Source organism: Rhinatrema bivittatum, chromosome 1 (assembly GCF_901001135.1).
Source record: "Rhinatrema bivittatum chromosome 1, aRhiBiv1.1, whole genome shotgun sequence".
NCBI lineage: Eukaryota > Metazoa > Chordata > Amphibia > Gymnophiona > Rhinatrematidae > Rhinatrema > Rhinatrema bivittatum.
The window spans coordinates 384139704-384157797 of NC_042615.1; the positions used below are offsets into that span (position 1 = coordinate 384139704).

Here is an 18094-nt window from a genome sequence, read left to right on the forward strand (position 1 = left end):
GCCGCATAAGACCTACTCCGGACAACAGCCAAGGGGATCTCATCCTCCGTAGCGGCCAGGAGGCAGCTCTGGATCCGGAAATGGTCAGCCGATGCGCTTTCAAAGACACGCCTCACCAGATTGCCCTTTAAGGGCTCTTTCCTGTTTGGCAGCGACCTTGATAAATTGGCCAGCACATGGGGCGCCTCTCCAGTACCTCGACTGCCGGAAGATCGGTTCAGAAGGAACCAGCGCGCCTTTCCAAGGCCCTCCAGGGGTAGAAGCTCCCAGCGCTTCATTCCCTACAGGAGTCGCTACCAGGCACCACGTCCTCAGGCTCGGAATCAGTCCTTTCGGACCAAGCAGCGCAAGAGGGGAGCAGGCCTGGGCTCAGGTCCCGGCCGCGCCTCACAATGAGAATCAGCCGATTCATCTGGGGGATGGAGCCATAGGGGGCAGGTTAACCCTCTTCTACCCCAAATGGGTTGAGATTACGTCGGACCAGTGGGTCCTCGCCATCATCCGAGAGGGGTATTATCTGGAATTTCATCACCTCCCTCCGGACAAGTTTGTGGAATCTTCCTGTCCCACACACAAGAAGGCAGCATTGGAAGCTACCCTGGCGAGGCTCCTGTCCTTGAAGGCCATCATCCCAGTACCTGCCTGGGAAGTGAATTCTGGACACTATTCCATTTATTTCATGGTACCCAAGAAAGGGGGCACCTTTCGGCCCGTACTGGACCTAAAGTCAGTCAATCGATACTTAAGGGTCCCGAGGTTTCGCATGGAAACTCTGCGCTCCGTCAAGACCCCAGTACAGCCAGGAGAATTCCTCATGGCATTAGACTTGTTGGAAGCCTACCTGCATATCCCAATCCATCCAGATCATCAGCGCTACCTACGCTTCAGGGTTCTAGGACTCCACTTCCAATTCCGGGCTCTGCCCTTCGGGTTAGCCACATCACCGTGGACCTTTAGCAAGGTGGTCGTAGTGGTAGCGGCGGCACTCAGACGGGAAGGAATCCTGGTCCATCCCTATCTAGACGATTGGCTGATCAGGGCGAAATCACGAGAGGAGAGCCATCGGACAACCGACAGAGTGATCGCCCTTCTGGAAAGCTTGAGCTCGGTAATCAACCTCAGCAAGAGTTGCCTACAGCCTTCCCAGTCGCTGGAATACCTGGGAGTACAGTTCGACACCCAGGCAGACACAGTCAGTCTCACTACCAAGAGAAGGCTAAAACTCCAGACGCCTATCGAGTACTTGATGGGAGCCAGTCGGCCCATAGCTTGGGATTATCTGCAGGTTCTCTGTTTCATGGCATCCACCCTGGAAGTGGTACCTTGGGCAAGGGCCCATATGAGACCTCTACAACACTCCTTGCTCTCTCGCTGGAGCCCCCGTCTACGGAACTATTCCACGCACCTACCTCTGCCTGCCAGAGTAAGGACCCAGTTACGGTGGTGGTTGCAGTCCAACCACATGAGCAGGGGGTCGAAGATGTCCTCCCCCACGTGGACTCTGCTCACTACAGATGCCAGCCTGAGCGGCTGGGGAGCACACTGCGAAGGACTTACCGCACCAGGGCGGTGGAACAGAGAAGAGTCAGCGTGGAACATCAACCGTCTAGAGCAGTGGTTCTCAACCCTGTCCTGGGGACCCCCCAGCCAGTCGGGTTTTCATGATATCCACAATGAATATGCATGAGAGAAAATTTGCATGTTATGGAGGCAGTGTATGCAAATTTTCTCTCATGCATTTCATTGTAGATATCATGAAAACCCGACTGGCTGGGGGGTCCCCAGGACAGGGTTGAGAACCACTGGTTTAGAGGCTCGGGCAGTCCGATTGGCATGCCTTCGCTTTGCTCACAGACTGAAGAACAGAGCAGTCAGAGTGATGTCCGACAACGCCACCACGGTGGCATACATCAACCGTCAGGGCGGAACCAGAAGCCGACAAGTATCTCTGGAGATCGCCCCACTGATGGCTTGGGCAGAGGCGAATCTTCAGGACATCTCAGCCGTCCACATTGCCGGGAAGGACAACACCACGGCAGACTTCCTCAGCAGAGAAAGCCTAAATCCAGGAGAGTGGCAGCTGTCACCCACAGCCTTCCAGATGATTGTGGATCACTGGGGGATTCCGGACATGGATTTACTGGCAGATAAGTCCAATGCTCAAGTACCCAGATACTTCAGCCGCAAGCACGACTCGTTCTCACACGGCATCGATGCCCTGGTTCAGCCATGGCCTCCAGGGACTCTGCTATACGCCTTTCCTCCGTGGCCTCTGCTGGGCGCCATTATCCACAAGATTCAGAAACATCGGGGCCTAGTTCTTCTAGTGGCACCAGACTGGCCAAGAAGACCCTGGTACGCGGACATGAGAAGACTGCTGGCAGGGGAGCCTCTTCCCCTGCCTCCTCTACGGGACCTTCTACGTCAAGGTCCCATCCTCCACGAGGATCCAGCTCAATTCTCTCTTACGGTCTGGCCATTGAGAGGGCTAGACTGAAGAAAAGAGGTTACTCTGAGCCCGTGATAGATACACTCCTCCGAGCTCGCAAATTTTCCACATCCCTCACCTACGTAAGGATCTGGAGAGTATTTGAAGCATGGTGCGACACTCATGGCACCAATCCACATGCGACCACAATCCCTATTGTGTTGGATTTCCTGCAAGATGGACTTCAGAAGGGTCTCTCCCTCAGCTCCATCAAGGTTCAGGTGGCTGCGCTGTCTTGCTACGGTCCCAGGAGGGATGGCAAGACCATTGCCAAGCACCCAGATGTTTCTCGCTTCCTGAAAGGAGTCAAGCATCTTCGTCCGCCACTGAAGTGGCCTGTGCCCTTATGGAACCTCAACCTTGTTTTGGATTTCCTCGCGGGACCCACCTTCAGACCCCTTCGGGGCCTGTCTCTCCGTTCTCTCACTTTCAAGATGGTGTTCTTGCTGGCTGTATGCTCAGCACGCCGCATCTCAGAGCTACAAGCATTGTCCTGCCAGGATCCATTTCTCAGAATCACTCCTGAGGCTATCCATCTTCGGACAGTTCCCTCCTTTCTACCTAAAGTGGTTTCACGGTTTCATCTTAACCAAACCATATCCTTGCCTACCACAGCAGGTGTGAAGAAATTTGAAGAAGGGCGTTTATTACGCCATCTCGACATTGGCAGATTGCTGCCCAGATATCTGGAAGTGACACAAGAAGTACGAAAGACGGACCATCTGTTCGTCCTGCACAGCAGGAAGAGACAAGGTGAAGCGGCCTCGTGGCCCACCATCGCCCGCTGGATTAAAGAAGTTGTCCGAGCAGCTTACGTGGAGGCCGGGAAGTCTCCGCCTCTATAAGTCAAGGCTCATTCTACCAGAGCACAAGCGGCATCTTGGGCAGAATCCAGGATGCTGTCGCCTGCAGAAATCTGTAAAGCGGCGACGTGGTCCTCCCTCCATACCTTCTCCAGGTTCTACCGTCTGGATGTCCAGGCCAGGGAGGACACAGCATTTGCGAGGGCAGTCCTACATGGTCCTCAGGCAGCCTCCCGCCCAGGCTGGGAGTAAAGCTTTTGTACATCCCATTTGTTCTGAGTCCATCTGGCTACACGACAGGAAATGTTGAGATTACTTACCTGATAATCTCCTTTTCCTTAGTGTAGACAGATGGGACTTAGCATCCCGCCCAGCTGCCTGTGTACATGGGTTTCACCGATTCAAGGTAAGCCATGTCATCTGTTTCCATAAGAGCGTACACTCTACCAGGTGTCAACGCCTTCCGGTTGGGAATGCTGGCGGTCTCCAGCTACTATCAATCGGTCAGGGGAATCCTGTTTCACTATTTCACTGAGCGTCAGTACACACATCCATAACAGCTTTTGCAAGGAAGATTACTAAGTTGCTATGCTTCCTGTGGGGGTATATATACCCGTGCTGACGTCAGATCCGTCTCCAACTGCTAGCACGAGCATACTATACCCATTTGTTCTGAGTCCATCTGTCTACACTAAGGAAAAGGAAATTATCAGGTAAGTAATCTCAACATTGGTGTTCTGTGAATTTTATTTGATAGGATCAAGGAAAATAGACCCAAGCTAATATATTTAACCTCCTAATTAAAAAATCAATGTACACCATCCTTTCAAGAGTATGACCAGCAACCCAATTATGTAATGAGAACTATTCTCAGTAGCATTGTGTTGTTACACAATACACTCCTGATGTTTGTTTCTTCCATTATACATTTACCAGTGGGAATTTGCAGAAATAATTAAAGAAAAAAAAAGTTCTATATTAGAACTTTAAAAACAATGCCTTGGGCTTCTTTCTAGCTTAAAAAGAGTAGCAACTAGAAGAATATGGAGTAGGAAATATGGAAAGGAAATTTTGAAAGCATGACCAGTTCAATTATGTTTGATAATTTGTATGAATCCTGTAGAGCAACATATTCCAGTTCTAGTACACACTAGAGCTAAATAAATAATGGTGTATTGGGACCATCTTACAGACAGATCTTCCATGACTGATTGTAATTTTGGATGGAGTTTTTAGATTTTACACCTTTACAGGATTTGAAAACAAGTTATAACCTAACATCAGGAAAATCTATGTAGAAATGATACTGGCAGTGTGTCTGTAAATCCTACCTCTTTCTTCTCCAGAGATTCAAAAGTGGCTCTGGTCACTTAATGTTTTCGCAGTCTTTGTTGGTAAACACTTCAGGTTCCTTATATGTCCACCTAACATGCACCACCAATAATTTCTCTGCTCAGAAGCTGTATATATTGGACTCCATATTTACATTGTACATTTGTATATAATTAACCACATCTATCTCTCTTTATTTCTTACAATCCCAGTTCATTAGCCCTTGTTAATTGTAACTGCTTCTTTTCATCACGTTTTATTATGTTTTTTGGTTGTATTCTTCGCACCCCTGTTTTCTGTAAACCGACATGATGTGAACGAGTTCATGAATGCCGGTATAAAAAAACCTTAAATAAATAAATAAAATATGTGGGAAAAAGTGTTGTCATGTCTGTAAGCAGTGGTTTAGTGCTGCTTTAGAGTTGTGGTAGTTTGATTTTTAAATATAATCCCCAGCTGCCATGGAGCCTCCCAATGTGAATAAAATCATTCTTTTCCAAGCTGTTTTTTGGCAAGTTAGATCTAGTTCTGTAAACTATAAGGGAAGAGGGGTTTTCAGGGATCTGAAAATGTAATCCTTCAGTGCCAACCTAACCAACCAGGAGAAACTTGAGCTGTGATCATTGGGAACAAAGGTCGTGCAGACTCTGCTTTAAGCAACCTGCCAACTCTTCCTTTTTACAGGTAGTATGTGTGGTATGTCATATACTAAGCTTATGTGAAGCTTCCAGTTTATAGCTGTATAGACTTAATGCACAGACAATAAATTTGGACAGAGGAGGAATATTATAAGTGTTTGAGGACCCTAATCTTTTTCTGGTATTGAACTTATATTGTGTTGCATAAATGTTATGCCTTTTTTCCTATATTGTTTGATGCTGGAATTGTCGTGTATTCTGCAGCATAAACTGAAAAACATTAACAGTATTAGCAATAGCAAAAATGTAGTTAGTTTGGCAGGTTAAACTCATAAAGATAATTTGAGGGGCATTAATGTTTCAAGTTTTTGCTTCCTCCTTGCTTCCCTTTTAGTTGTTCTTGCCATTCTCAGTATATTATGGTGCTGCTGTTTGGACCTTCACCAAAATCCTTGTGTAGGCATACAGTATCTATTGCACAAATAAGTGAGGTGTGCTTTCAGAAGCAGATGTATAACAAAGCACATGGCCAAATAAAAGGCTCATACCTTACAGTAATTATAAATAATCTGCTTTGAAGTACCTGAAAGAATATAAATCAAATAAATAAGATAATTTAAATATTAGAGTGAAAAAGAAGACAGGAAATAATACAGTCAAGGAACTGGAAACAGTTGCTGTTTTGATGGATGTTTTGTATTCTTGATGATATGACAGTAATTTGGGAATAAAATGAAGTGAGAATTTAAATTTGAGAAGTTTTCAAACAAATGTCTGGATCAACATTGATGTTTTGGGCTGGGAAGATTCTCGGACTTTTCAATAATGTGCTCTGTATAATTTTGACTTGATTCTAAGTTTCAACCTTCTGTTTACAGTGAAACTACAACTCCATTACTACCATGGTGTGTGGTTTTTTTTTTCAGATTTTATTAGATATTTTTGCTAGAAAAGCAGCATATAATATAATAAAAAAGTTGAGAAAAACTTAAAGTAATAAAAATACACAAATGAAAATTTTTCACAAATGGAGAGAAAGATATCAATAGGAATTGAGCAAACATTTGTACAATTTACATCAGATTTATCTCTCATTTTAAATATCCAATAAGGTTATTAAAAACAACATATGAATCAAGCTTGTCTAAAAATCTCAAATGCTTAGGCTCCTAGAAAATAAGCTTATTTACTTGATACTCTACTACAGTTTTGCTAGGAGATTTTAGAAAAAGGTCACCCCAGTTCCAAAACTTGTTTTAAACTAGAGAAAAGCTTTCTTCTGAAGCTGTGATTATTTACAGAGATCAGGAAAAACACTCGCTTTACCTCCTAAGAAGAGAAGAGCTTTATTACTGAAAAGTTTCAAAACAGTCGCTAACCATATCAAGATCAAAAGTAACAACAAAAGTTTCCTTGGCCAAAATATCTTCTTGGGATATTTCTATCAAGACAGATAAATCTAAACTGAGAGGCAATTAACTAGGTGGTTGAACCTTCATGAATACTGGAAGAACATTTTTGAGAAGAAATATAGTGTACCATATATAATGGTGCATTTTAAGATGAAATATTCACATTTTTCAATATTTCTTATCTCATAAGGTAATACACATCTACTCCAGAGGATAATCAAAAAGCGTAAATCTTTATAACTAATAGTATTTTCAAGAAATTCAATTTTAAAAAGGAGATGTATTATCTTTGACTACGATTCCAATGATAGTACCTAACTCTGAAACTTATGTAGAAAGGAACACTAACAGAGCTGTGTGATTAGCCAAAAGATGTATGAGCCTCAATTTACGCTGAGGCATCAGAAGAAAATGTATATAATTGCATCACATAACCCTGCAAAATACCCATCATACATGTAAGGAAACCCCTAAATCATCTAAGGATACATTCTTCCTTGCTGGAGCTGCATCTCCCTGCAAATAAAGGAAACTTGTGGGTATTTAGAATTATTCTCCTTAGCTGCTGAACAAAATCCCCCCACTACATCATGAGTGGGAGTGCAGGCAGCGCTATCAACCATAGCTTGAATAATTTCCCCATCATACTGCTCAGCTACATTGAGTCTTAGGACTATTCCATTATCAGATTCATCAGAAGGAGTCACTTGAGTCTATAGGGAGATACATGGATAAAGATAGTTATGATGGAGGATTCTCAGGACTCAATAAATGAGCATTACTCAGAGAAGACATTAAGGACCTTTATCTTCTGTTCCTCCTAGCACTTGCCTGGTTGAAGTGACCTATGGAGGAAGTGACCCAAGAGTCTAAGGATCCTGACACGGCCTCAGCCACAGTAGGAAGGGGCATATTCGTCTCGTTCCTTTGTTCCCCATATGTCAGCTTGCTCAGTCAAACCTCTGGTAGCCTTCCAGTTGTCTTGGGGCTCCTTTGGTTCGCTCCTTAAGCTGCTCGCCGACTGCTGGGCACCATAGGCATGCTGATTTTAAAAGTGCACAGATTGCATTGATGTCAGGAAGGCTGCAACTTTTTACTCCTCTTGTAGAATACTGGCTCAGAAAAGTGAGAAACTGCTGCTCCTCACCATGTCCCTCAAGTAAACACCATGGCACTCTGATTTTAAAGGTGCTTAAGTTTCAATGATGTCAGTGGGAGGATGACTCTTCTTCCTCCCATGGTCTACTGGCTCAGCAAAGTGAGTAACTGCTGCTCCTCTCACTGGGTCCCTCTTCCTTGGTGTTTTAAAACGATTTAATACAAAAATTGCTGATAAGTAGTTTAGTATTAACTCAAATTTCTATTTAAGTCTCTCTCCAGAGTTCTTGGTCTGTCAGATCTTCCCTTACCTATCCCTGAGCCTCTTAAGGGAGGTGCTCCTATCATGGAGAGAATTTCTGCTTTAAATTTCTTATCTATAAATTTCATGGATTGACTTGTGTTAAATTAATTTTACCAGAACTAATGGAAGTACAATAAATAGTACTGTCATTAATTCTGCTTGGTTGTCTTTAGCACATTTTGTCTCATTCTTAAATGGTATGCCTGCTGAAATTTGTTAGTTTTTCCTGAAGGTTCAGGAGTTATATATTCATTCTAGCCTTCATCCTTTCACAAGAGTTGCAATTTTGATAACTGCTTCTTTTTCTAAAAATAACCAATTTGCTTTATTTTAGAACAATTGTACTGTATTTTTTAAGTCAGCAAGTAAAATAGTGACGCAGCTGAAGTTTAGAATGTTTTGAGGGGCAAACTAGAGCTGGAAAACCAGGAAGGATTAACAGCTTTGGGCATATTTGCAATTTGCATTTTACTAGTTTTCTTGTACTTTTTATATAAGTGAATTTGTTTTATTTTTGTGAGGACTCTGGCTTTAGAGGCCCTCAGTGGGCTGTAGTCTGTGCTGCACTCGCTTATGCCTCAGTGACTCCCATAAGAGCCCTACCCATGTGCTGTTCTGTGTCTCAATTTAAGTCTCCTTTGCTCTTATTGTTTAAGCCTTAACTTGTGCCCCTGTTTCACTTTCTGTTGCTGTTTGCTTTTCTTTTTTGTGTGGCCCTCTTAGTGGCATCCTTGTTTTTGCTTGTTTGTCCTGACTTGTTCTGTGTTTGATTCCATTATAGTGGCATTCAGGTGTGGGTTTTTTTTTGTCTTATCTTGGTTGTTGTGTACTCTCTTGTCCTGTCTTGATTTTCTGTGTGAACATCTTTCTGTTTCATGTCTGTGTGCAGCCTTGCTGCCTTAGTGGATATCCCCACCCTTGTTCCTGAGTGCACCTCCATTCAAGTCCTGCCAGCCACCAGAACATATGGGCTTAACCCGAGGGGGGAGGTAGCTGGCCAGACAGAAAACCCTGACAATTACCTGCTCTATTCTGGACTCTGAGGTTACCCTATACACCTGCACCAAGCCGTGGCAAATATATATATATTTTTTTAATTTAAACTATATTCGACCTGTACTTATTTTAAGCATATTCCTCTGTAATTGTGTATCATGCATTTAGACATACAGTATATCTGGTATTCATCGACCGTTTTCTCTATTGCAGGTGTTAGCTGCGATGCATGTTTAAAAGGCAATTTTCGAGGTCGCAGATACAAGTGTTTAATTTGTTACGATTACGATCTGTGTGCATCGTGTTATGAGAGTGGTACAACGACAACAAGACACACAACTGACCATCCAATGCAGTGCATATTAACCAGAGTAGATTTTGGTAAGTACTGATATACTCTTTCAGCAGAAGTGTGCCTGATATTATTTCCAGGAATATGCATTATAATTTTCATTTCTGTGCAGGATACTTTTTTTTTTTTACATAAATCAGAAATCTGATAACCATAAAAAATATAGTTGACTTCTTATTGTGCTGCTTCTCGGTTGTAACTTTGGCCTCCTTGTCTTGGTTAGTTTCTATGGCTACAGGATTAGACACACACACAGTTATAACTATAGACCCTTATTATTATTTTTTTTAACCTGAATTTCCAGTCCAGTTAGGCACTGCGTGTGTGTGTCTGTTTAATGGGGGAACTGCCTGGAACTGAGTTCCGCCACTTCTTTTCAGACGTAAGTCGCAGAGCAGCAAGCAGGGGTGTTCTGCTCTAGCCCCTCCCCTCCAGGTAGCCTACAGGAAAGAAGGGGTAGAGGTTGAGCCTAAAGCAGAGAATGACTGCTTCACCCCCTTCCCTCCTGTTCCGTTGCCATGATTTGTGTAAGACTGGATAAGTTATGCTTAGCTGAGTGGTTGAACTGTGGTTCCTTAGTGTTTGGATAGGTCAATCCCAACGAGTGGGTTATGCACCTCTGCCAGCAGATGGAGACTGAGCAAAAGCTGACATCCCGCCCCAACATCAGCCTGCCAGTATTCTTTGTCTCTAGTAGATGCTGGACATGCATTTCCCTTTGGGGGATTGCCTGTGAATAAAAAAAGAAAAAGAAGAGAAGAAAAGTTGGAAAGGAGATGTATGTGTAGCATTGCTTGCTTCTTGAGGTGATACTGGTCAGGCCCTCCCTCAGAGTGCCTCAGTCCAGTAGCCTTGTCTGGTGTGAACCTAAATTCCAATTAGCGATTACAGTCCGAGAGGCTTGGTGGTGAAGGTTTTAGACCTCTCCCCTCGCAACCGGGACCCATTCCTGCTCTCAGTCAGAGAGGGTTGAGCTCAGATAAAAGCTTTTAACTTAAAAAAAAAAAAAAAAAAAAAAAAAAAAAAAGTCTGTGACAGGAAGACAGCAGTGAAAGGGTCTGTTTCCTCTGTGTTCCGCTGTCCCACTCACGTCTCGGGAGTTTTGTGAGGAGAGAGAGCAGGCACGGCAGGTTGAGCAACTGTTTGGCTAAGCCCCGCTTCCAGGCTTCTCCCATTTTTGCACATGGTAGGCTGCAGGGTACTTATGCACACTTTTTTGCTGCAGGCCGACGCACACTTGCGCGTCCGGGTGTGCGCTCATTCTCATTTGTGCGTGCATTTGGGCATTCTTCCTTCTAGATGCACATCTTGTGTGCCCAGTTTAGGCATGAATCCTGGGCGTCCAGTTTGGGTGTGCAGTGGGACGAGCAGCCTAGGTGTATGGACTTGAACACACATTTTTTTGTGCCTCCATATTAGACGTGCTTGTACATGCGGGAAAGCTAGGCGCAAGCATTCATTGGGCTGTGTGCTTGTAGCATGATGCCTGCGGTGAAGAAACCTAACTGTCTATCTATCTGTACTGCTGCCACATGAGAGCCATTCAGCTGGATCTTTCTTTAAGCCTGTGTCAGCGCTGTCTGGATGCTAGGGGAGGTTTGCCTCCTTCCGATTTTGCCAACGATGGTCTGAGGGGAGTGGGATGGAGGGAGATACTGCAGGGGTGTCTCCTTTTCTGGTTGGTCCAGGGGGTACTGTGTCACAGGACATCAAGTTCAGGCCTGTGGGGCCTGGAATGAACCCTGCCTTCTTTTCCTGGGTGGAATTCTTCCAGGGATTATAGACCTTTTTACAGGACTGTTGCTGAAGTGACAGTTCCTCCTAAGGTAGGTCCAGGCGCTCCAAGTGCTCCTCCGCCTGTCTCCACTGTCAAGCACCGTAGTGCAGTCTGACAGAGTTTGAATGCAGGTGGATCAGCATGATACAGATGATGACAGTGGGGGCTCTTCTGGTGAGCCATATAGAACTCTTCTATGTTTTTTTCAGAGAGATGAGTTGCTAGGTCTGGTATCTCAGACCCTGAAGACCTTCGGAGTGGCTGGGCCTAACTCCTTGTGGATGCAGAAAAAGGATCCTATTTTGGTTACTCTGCACAAAGCTTCTTGTTTCTTGCCCCTCTTAGATGCAGTCTAGGAGTAGATTGATCTGGAATGGAATACGCCAGAAGCTTCCTTTAAAGGAAGACACATCTTAGTAGGAATATACCCCTTGGGGTCCGCATGTCAGATTGCAGTTGTGTTTTCCTAAGGTGGATGCCTTGGTGTGTTGTCACGAAAAGTACCATCATTCCGGGTGCCTGCTCCTCCATGCGGCCCAACCCTCGACTGGCCCGCAACCGCCCGAGGCCCACCTGCAGCTTGCGACGCCGACTACCCAGACGGAGAACACTCCCCCCCCCCCCCCCCCCCCCCCCGACGACATCATCAGCCTCCAACTGACGGGAGCACCTTTAACACCTCGCTGCTGCCTTCAGCTGTTCCCGGAGAAGCTAAGGACCAGGTCGCACCTTCCCAGCCCCATCGGACCGCCCCCCCGAGCGACGACATCTTCAGAACACCTCCTACCTTAGTAAGGATGCCGCGACCACAGGTGTCTCATGCCTCAAGGAGCGCAACTTAAGGGGCCTGCCCCTTAGTGTGCCCCTTTGTGCCATCCCCTGTGGGCCTGTCCCTCTATTTTATACCCTTCGGCTGCTCTTCCTACCTGCGCTTTTTGCGCAGACCCGCCGGGGTCAAGGGTCCAGTCTGTGCATTCGTGACTCTGCTCTGTTCACATACCCCTCCGTTCGGGCTGGCACCTATAGACTACGTCAACGGAGCGACCTGACCCAGCCTACTAATCTAACTCGCCGCCTGCTGTATCCTAGCTCCCCCAGCTTCCCCCTTATCGCTAGCCCTGGCAACCTACTTCAAAACTCCGTGAACTCTGGTACTGCCGATTGTTTACTTTGTTCACCGTGACTCACCACACCTAGTCTTGTCATCTCCACTGGAAGATCTGTTACTCCTTGCTAATCTTATAACTCTTTATATCCTGTTGCTTGCATACAAATGGCATAATCATGCCATTTGCACATAACTTGTAATTTGACTTGTATATCGTTTAACCATTTTATTCTTTCCTATTTTCTTCCTCTTCACCAAGTTTTGCTACCCTTGTTAATTGTAACTGTACCTTCGGTCACCTCAGTTCTAGTTTGATGTATTTAATGCACTCCCGTTTCATGTAAACCAGCAAGATATGTTCTCATGATTGCCGGTATATAAAACCTTAAATAAATAAATACATTTCTGTACCTCCCCACCGCCGCAGTCCAATATGACAACCCACACCATTCCCCACATTCATTACCCCACCCACAGAAACACTATACCCTCCTTCTCTAACCCTCTTGCACAGCGCAGATCTCTCCTTCCCATTTTGATTTCCCCTTTGATCCAGCTCCTTGGTCTCACCACCTTATCTATCGTACTCTTTAACACTCAATCACTTATGAAAAAAGCTCCCATCCTCAATGACCTCCTCCTAGACTGTAAGCCAGAAATTTGTGCCATCACTGAATCCTGGCTTAAGCACACCGACAGTCTTCTTAAATCATCTCCCTACTCAAACCTATGATATATTTTCCATCCCAAGGCCCCCCAACAAAGGAGGTGGTCTCCTCCTAGCAACCAAAAAACACCTCAAACTTAGACCATTAAACATAAACAGCCCCCCCCCCCCCCGATTTGAAATTGGCTTATTCAAATCCCAAGAACTACAAATCTGCCTCATCTACCACTCCCCCCCCCCCCCCCCCCGGCCTACTGGAACACAGCCCTTCCCCCCCTCATTGAATTTATCTCTGACAACCTCAATATAGACATTCCTGCCATCATTCTAGGAGACTTTAATCTCCACATGGATTCTAACCCCCTCACCACCTCCTGTGAGACCTTCCTCAATTCCCTAAATGTCCTTGGTTTCAGACAGCTCATCACATCCCCCACGCACAAAGCGGGCCATACCCTCAACCTTATTTTTGTCAATTCCCATATGCAATCCCCCTACTCACCCATTTGTACTCCTGACCCTTGGTCAGACCATGCACTCATCAAAGCATTTCTCTCTCTAAAGCCTTCCAACACACAAATTCCCACTCACAGTAATACCATTTCCTTTAGAAAACCCTGCTCTACTGATGACTTGATTTCTTCCCCCTCTAAATCCTTGAACAACCTAGACCTCTCCAACCTTGAATCAGCACTATCTTCCTGGAATAACCTCACCAACAATATTGCTAATGAAATATGCCCTCTCACCAGCAGAGAGATACATCATAAGCACACCAGAAAACCCTGGTACACCCCCGAACTAAAAAAAATTGAAAAACGACTTCAGACTCAAGGAGAGAATTTGGCGCAAAGACCCCAACGCGAAGCACTCAGCCATATATAAATCCGCTCTTCACACCTACAGATACTCTTCAGACCAAATGCTACTACGCAGCCAAAATCCATGACTACTAGTACAATGCAAAAGCCCTATTTTCATATGTGGCAGACCTCACCAAATCAGCCTCCCCCTCCTATCACCGACAAAGAAGCCAAAAGTAAATGTGAAGAACTCGCCCACTTCTTCAAAAATAAAATAGCAAATATCCTGCTCCATTTCCCCACTACCCCCACACCGGCGAACCCTCTCCCAAAAAACCCTAACGCCAACCTAGATTCACTTGACCTAACTTCAGCTAATAAAATTGAATCTATACTTAAGAAAATCAAACCTGCAACCCACCCCTCTGACACCATCCCCACTTAAGCACTGCTTACCATGCCTACAATCATCGCCAAACCCCTAGCCGACATAATTAACTGCTCCCTTGGCAAAGTCCCTGACCCCCTCAAGCTTGCCGTTGTCAAACCCCTCCTCAAAAAAGTCCACCCTCGACCCCCACGATCCATCCGACTACCATCCCATCTCTATCCTTACTTTCCTAGCTAAAATTATGGAAAAGGTCGTTAACTCCCAGCTCTCCAAATACCTTGAAGATTACAACATTCTACACCCATCCAAATTCGTCTTCTGCAAGTTTTTCAACACTGAAAGCCTTTTACTCTCACTCACCGACACCCTGCTCAAAGGCCTAGACCATGGACAATCCTATATCCTCGCCCTCTTCAATATCTCCTCAGCATTTGATACTATAAGCCACAATATCCTCCTTTCTCGCCTATCTGAAATTGGCATTACAGGCACGGCCCACTGCTGGTTTACATCCTACCTGAACAGAGACTACACAGTCAAAATCGGAAAGTCAGAATCCTCTCACATCCCTCTAACCCAAGGTGTCCCACAAGGCTCCTCCCTATCCTCCACCCTTTTCAATATATACCTGTTGCCCCTTTGCCAACACCTTTCCGACCTTGGCATCAAGTTTTTCTTTTATGCGGATGATGTCCAAATCCTCATCCCAATATAAGAATCCCTCCCTAAATCCCTAAAGTTTTGGGAAAACTGCCTCTCGACCATAAACACTCTGCTCACCAACCTCCACCTGGCCTTAAACACTTCAAAAACAGACCTCCTCATCATATCTAACCATCACAACCCAATTCCATCCTCCCCACGACTTCTTTCCCACACACTCTTTGCGACCTAGGGGTCTCCATTGACCAACAATTAAACTTAAAAAAAAACCCCACATTAATACAACCTTAAAAGAAGGCTTTTTAAAGCTCCATGTGCTTAACAAACTTAAACCCCTGCTCCATATACATGACTTCCGCACAGTCATACAAGCGACCCTAATCTCAAAAATGGATTACTGCAACTCCTTACTCCTAGGCCTCCCATTCTCTACAATCAAATCGCTTCAAATGTTGCAGAACGCAATGGCCAGAATTCTAACTAATCCCATAAATCTGACCACATCACCCCGGTCCTTAAAGAACTCCATTGGCTCCCCATCATCCACAAGACCCTTAACAATCACAATCTCCACTGGCTCAATTATGCCTTCTGCTTCTGTCCCTCTAATCGACCCACCAGAATAGCCCACAAAGGTACCCTCTGTACCCCTACACTTAAGACCACACACCTCACTACCACAAGGGAGTGAGCCCTATCTGTTGCAGGCCCAGCCCTCTGGAGCACCATGCCCCCTGAAATCTGACTAGTCATGTACACTGAAATTTAAAAAAAAAGCTGAAAACATGACTTTTTAAACAGGCATATCCGGAATAGGACACTTCTTATTCTTCCTATTTATTCCGGATCATAGCAATTCCCGCTTCCTCCTTATGTTAGATATGTGTATCTCCGCGCCCCCCCCACCCCCAATTTAAGCCTTCCCTTGTAAATTCATTTTGCAATTTCACTAAGCTCCCTGTTTACCTGCTGCCCTCACCCTTATTAAATTTTTCCCTCTAACCTTGTTTCCCTCTTATTTAAGTCTTTTCAGTCTCCTGTTTAACACCATGATTTGTACTACTTATCATGCTCTTCTGTATAAGGCACCTCGCTAATAGAATTCATTTAATTGACACTCTTTTGTACCCTCCTAACCTCATAAATATATTATCTCCTATGTTATTTTGTAGAAATGCAAGACTTTGTTCCATGTTATTTTGTATTATTTTGCAAGGTACTGTTCTTTTTTAGTTAATTACCTGTCATTTTTTCAGTCTCTCTGCTTTTGTATATTTGCTCCCTACTTTACCCTCTGCTCCCCGTCCCTGTTTTTTGTATTTTCTTTGTTACATGTGAACCGATATGATGTACCCATGAATACCAGTATAAAAAAGCTGTGAAATAAATTCCAGTAGAAGGTGGTGCGGCTCTGAAGGATACTCAGGATAGGAGGATTGAGGCTATCCTGAAGCAAGCCTTTGAGGCAGTGACAATGAACTTGCAAATTGCTTCTTTCTTACCATCTAGTCCAGTGGTTCTCAACCTTTCTAATGCCGTGACCCCGCAATACAGTTCCTCATGTTGCGGTGACCCCAAACCAAAAAATAATTTTGATGGCTACTTCAAAACTGTAATTTTGCTACAGTTATGATTCGGAATGTAAATACCTGATATGCATTATGTATTCTCATTGCTACAAATCAAACATAATTTAAACATAGTGATTAATCACAAAAACAATATTTAATTATATGTTGAGAAATATTTATTACTAATTCCAATAAATAACATTTCACCATGACATAGCATGGGTTTAAATATAACAACAGTAATATAACAGTAAACAACAGTGCAATATTTTGCAACAGTATGCTGCCAAATTCAGTGAGATGGTTGTGGTTGCTTCTTGCTTACCAATTCAGAAATGATTACACACAAAGCACCTTACACTTACACAGTATTGTGTGTATGGTGTGTGTACTGTTTTTACATTATTAACCTTTTTTACACCAGCAGGCTGTCTCGCAGGCTCTCTTGGCTCTCCGCCTCTTGCCTCTCCGCCTCCTAGGCTTCTGTCCTCCGGCGCTTGCTGCGTCCGCCCACTGATGACGTCAGCAAGCGCCGGACACATGTCATGCACTGCTATGGACTGTGGAGCGTTCCCCCCGCTTCCCTCGCCCCTTGCCCCGGACGGATGATGCAATCACGTCTGCGCATGCGCGCAGGCATTCAGTTTGGAACGCGCATCCATAACGGCGTGCGTTCCAGCTGAATAGCGCTGCTGCAGACGGTAGCGTGACTTCTCAGCGGCTAAAGCCATCAGAAATATGTATTTTCCGATGGCTTTAGGCGACCCCTGTGTTTTGGTCGTTCGACCCCCGCCGGGGTCGCGACCCACAGGTTGAGAACCGCTGATCTAGTCAGATGAATTCGTGTATATACTCTTGAAGTGACAGCCTGCTAGTATTATTAGTCTCCAGCAGATGGTGGATGTGCATCTCCCTACTGGGGATTGCTTCAAGTTTTAGAAGGAGAAAGAAACAAGGAAATTGACTTGTGTGTCCGACTGTATGGCCTGATGTGCGCCTAGTTGAGTACCCAGTTTGGCACCTAGTTAAGACCATAGCGCCTACCAGGGTGCAAACTTTGTGCACACATGCACGTGCCTTTTTTATGCTCATATGCATGAATGCAATTGTTTTTATATGCATTCCCTGAGCATTCTGTCAGAGCTCAAGTTCAGCGCGTTTTTCAGCAGTGTTGGTAGCCTTATCTGATGGCGTCTGTAGTGAAGAAACCTAAGTGCTTGGCCCTATGTGTGACTTGTCATATTCAGGCATCTCATCCTGACGTTCCTTCTAACTTGTCAGTGCTGTTTGGAGGCTCAGGGGGAATTACTCTCCTTTGATTTTACTAAGCCTGGTTCTACTCAGCCTGATGAAAGGACTGTGTAAAGACAGTCCAGGAGGGGGCACCTGACCTTGGACCTCCCACAGGTGCCTTCTGGTTTTGGCATGGAATCTTCTGCCTTTTCTTGGGTGGAATTTTTTCAATTATTGTAATCCTTTCTTCAGATGCAGTCCTCCGCCCCGTCCAAATTTGCCAGGCCAGAGTTGCAGGTGGTGACCTCTCATTCGCCCAGTACTATGGTTAAACACCGAAGTACTCATAGATTGGCGGCAGGTCTTCCTAATAAGGATCTGAATGGTACAGATGATGAGTTCAAACCTGTCTCTGTGGAGGATGCGGAAATTCCTCTAGGACTGTAATCATATAGGAC

General features: G+C 44.9%; 1 protein-coding gene across 2 annotated transcripts in view; it reads left to right on the forward strand.

Annotated features, from left to right (window-relative positions):
* The window catches only part of KCMF1 (potassium channel modulatory factor 1), a 401452-nt gene that overhangs the window by 141247 nt on the left and 242111 nt on the right, over nucleotides 1–18094 (forward strand). For both annotated transcript variants that reach the window (XM_029601298.1, XM_029601308.1), the window contains exon 2: nucleotides 9285–9452. In XM_029601298.1, coding sequence (XP_029457158.1) covers nucleotides 9285–9452 — 168 coding nt within the window. The remainder of the gene's footprint in view (nucleotides 1–9284; nucleotides 9453–18094) is intronic.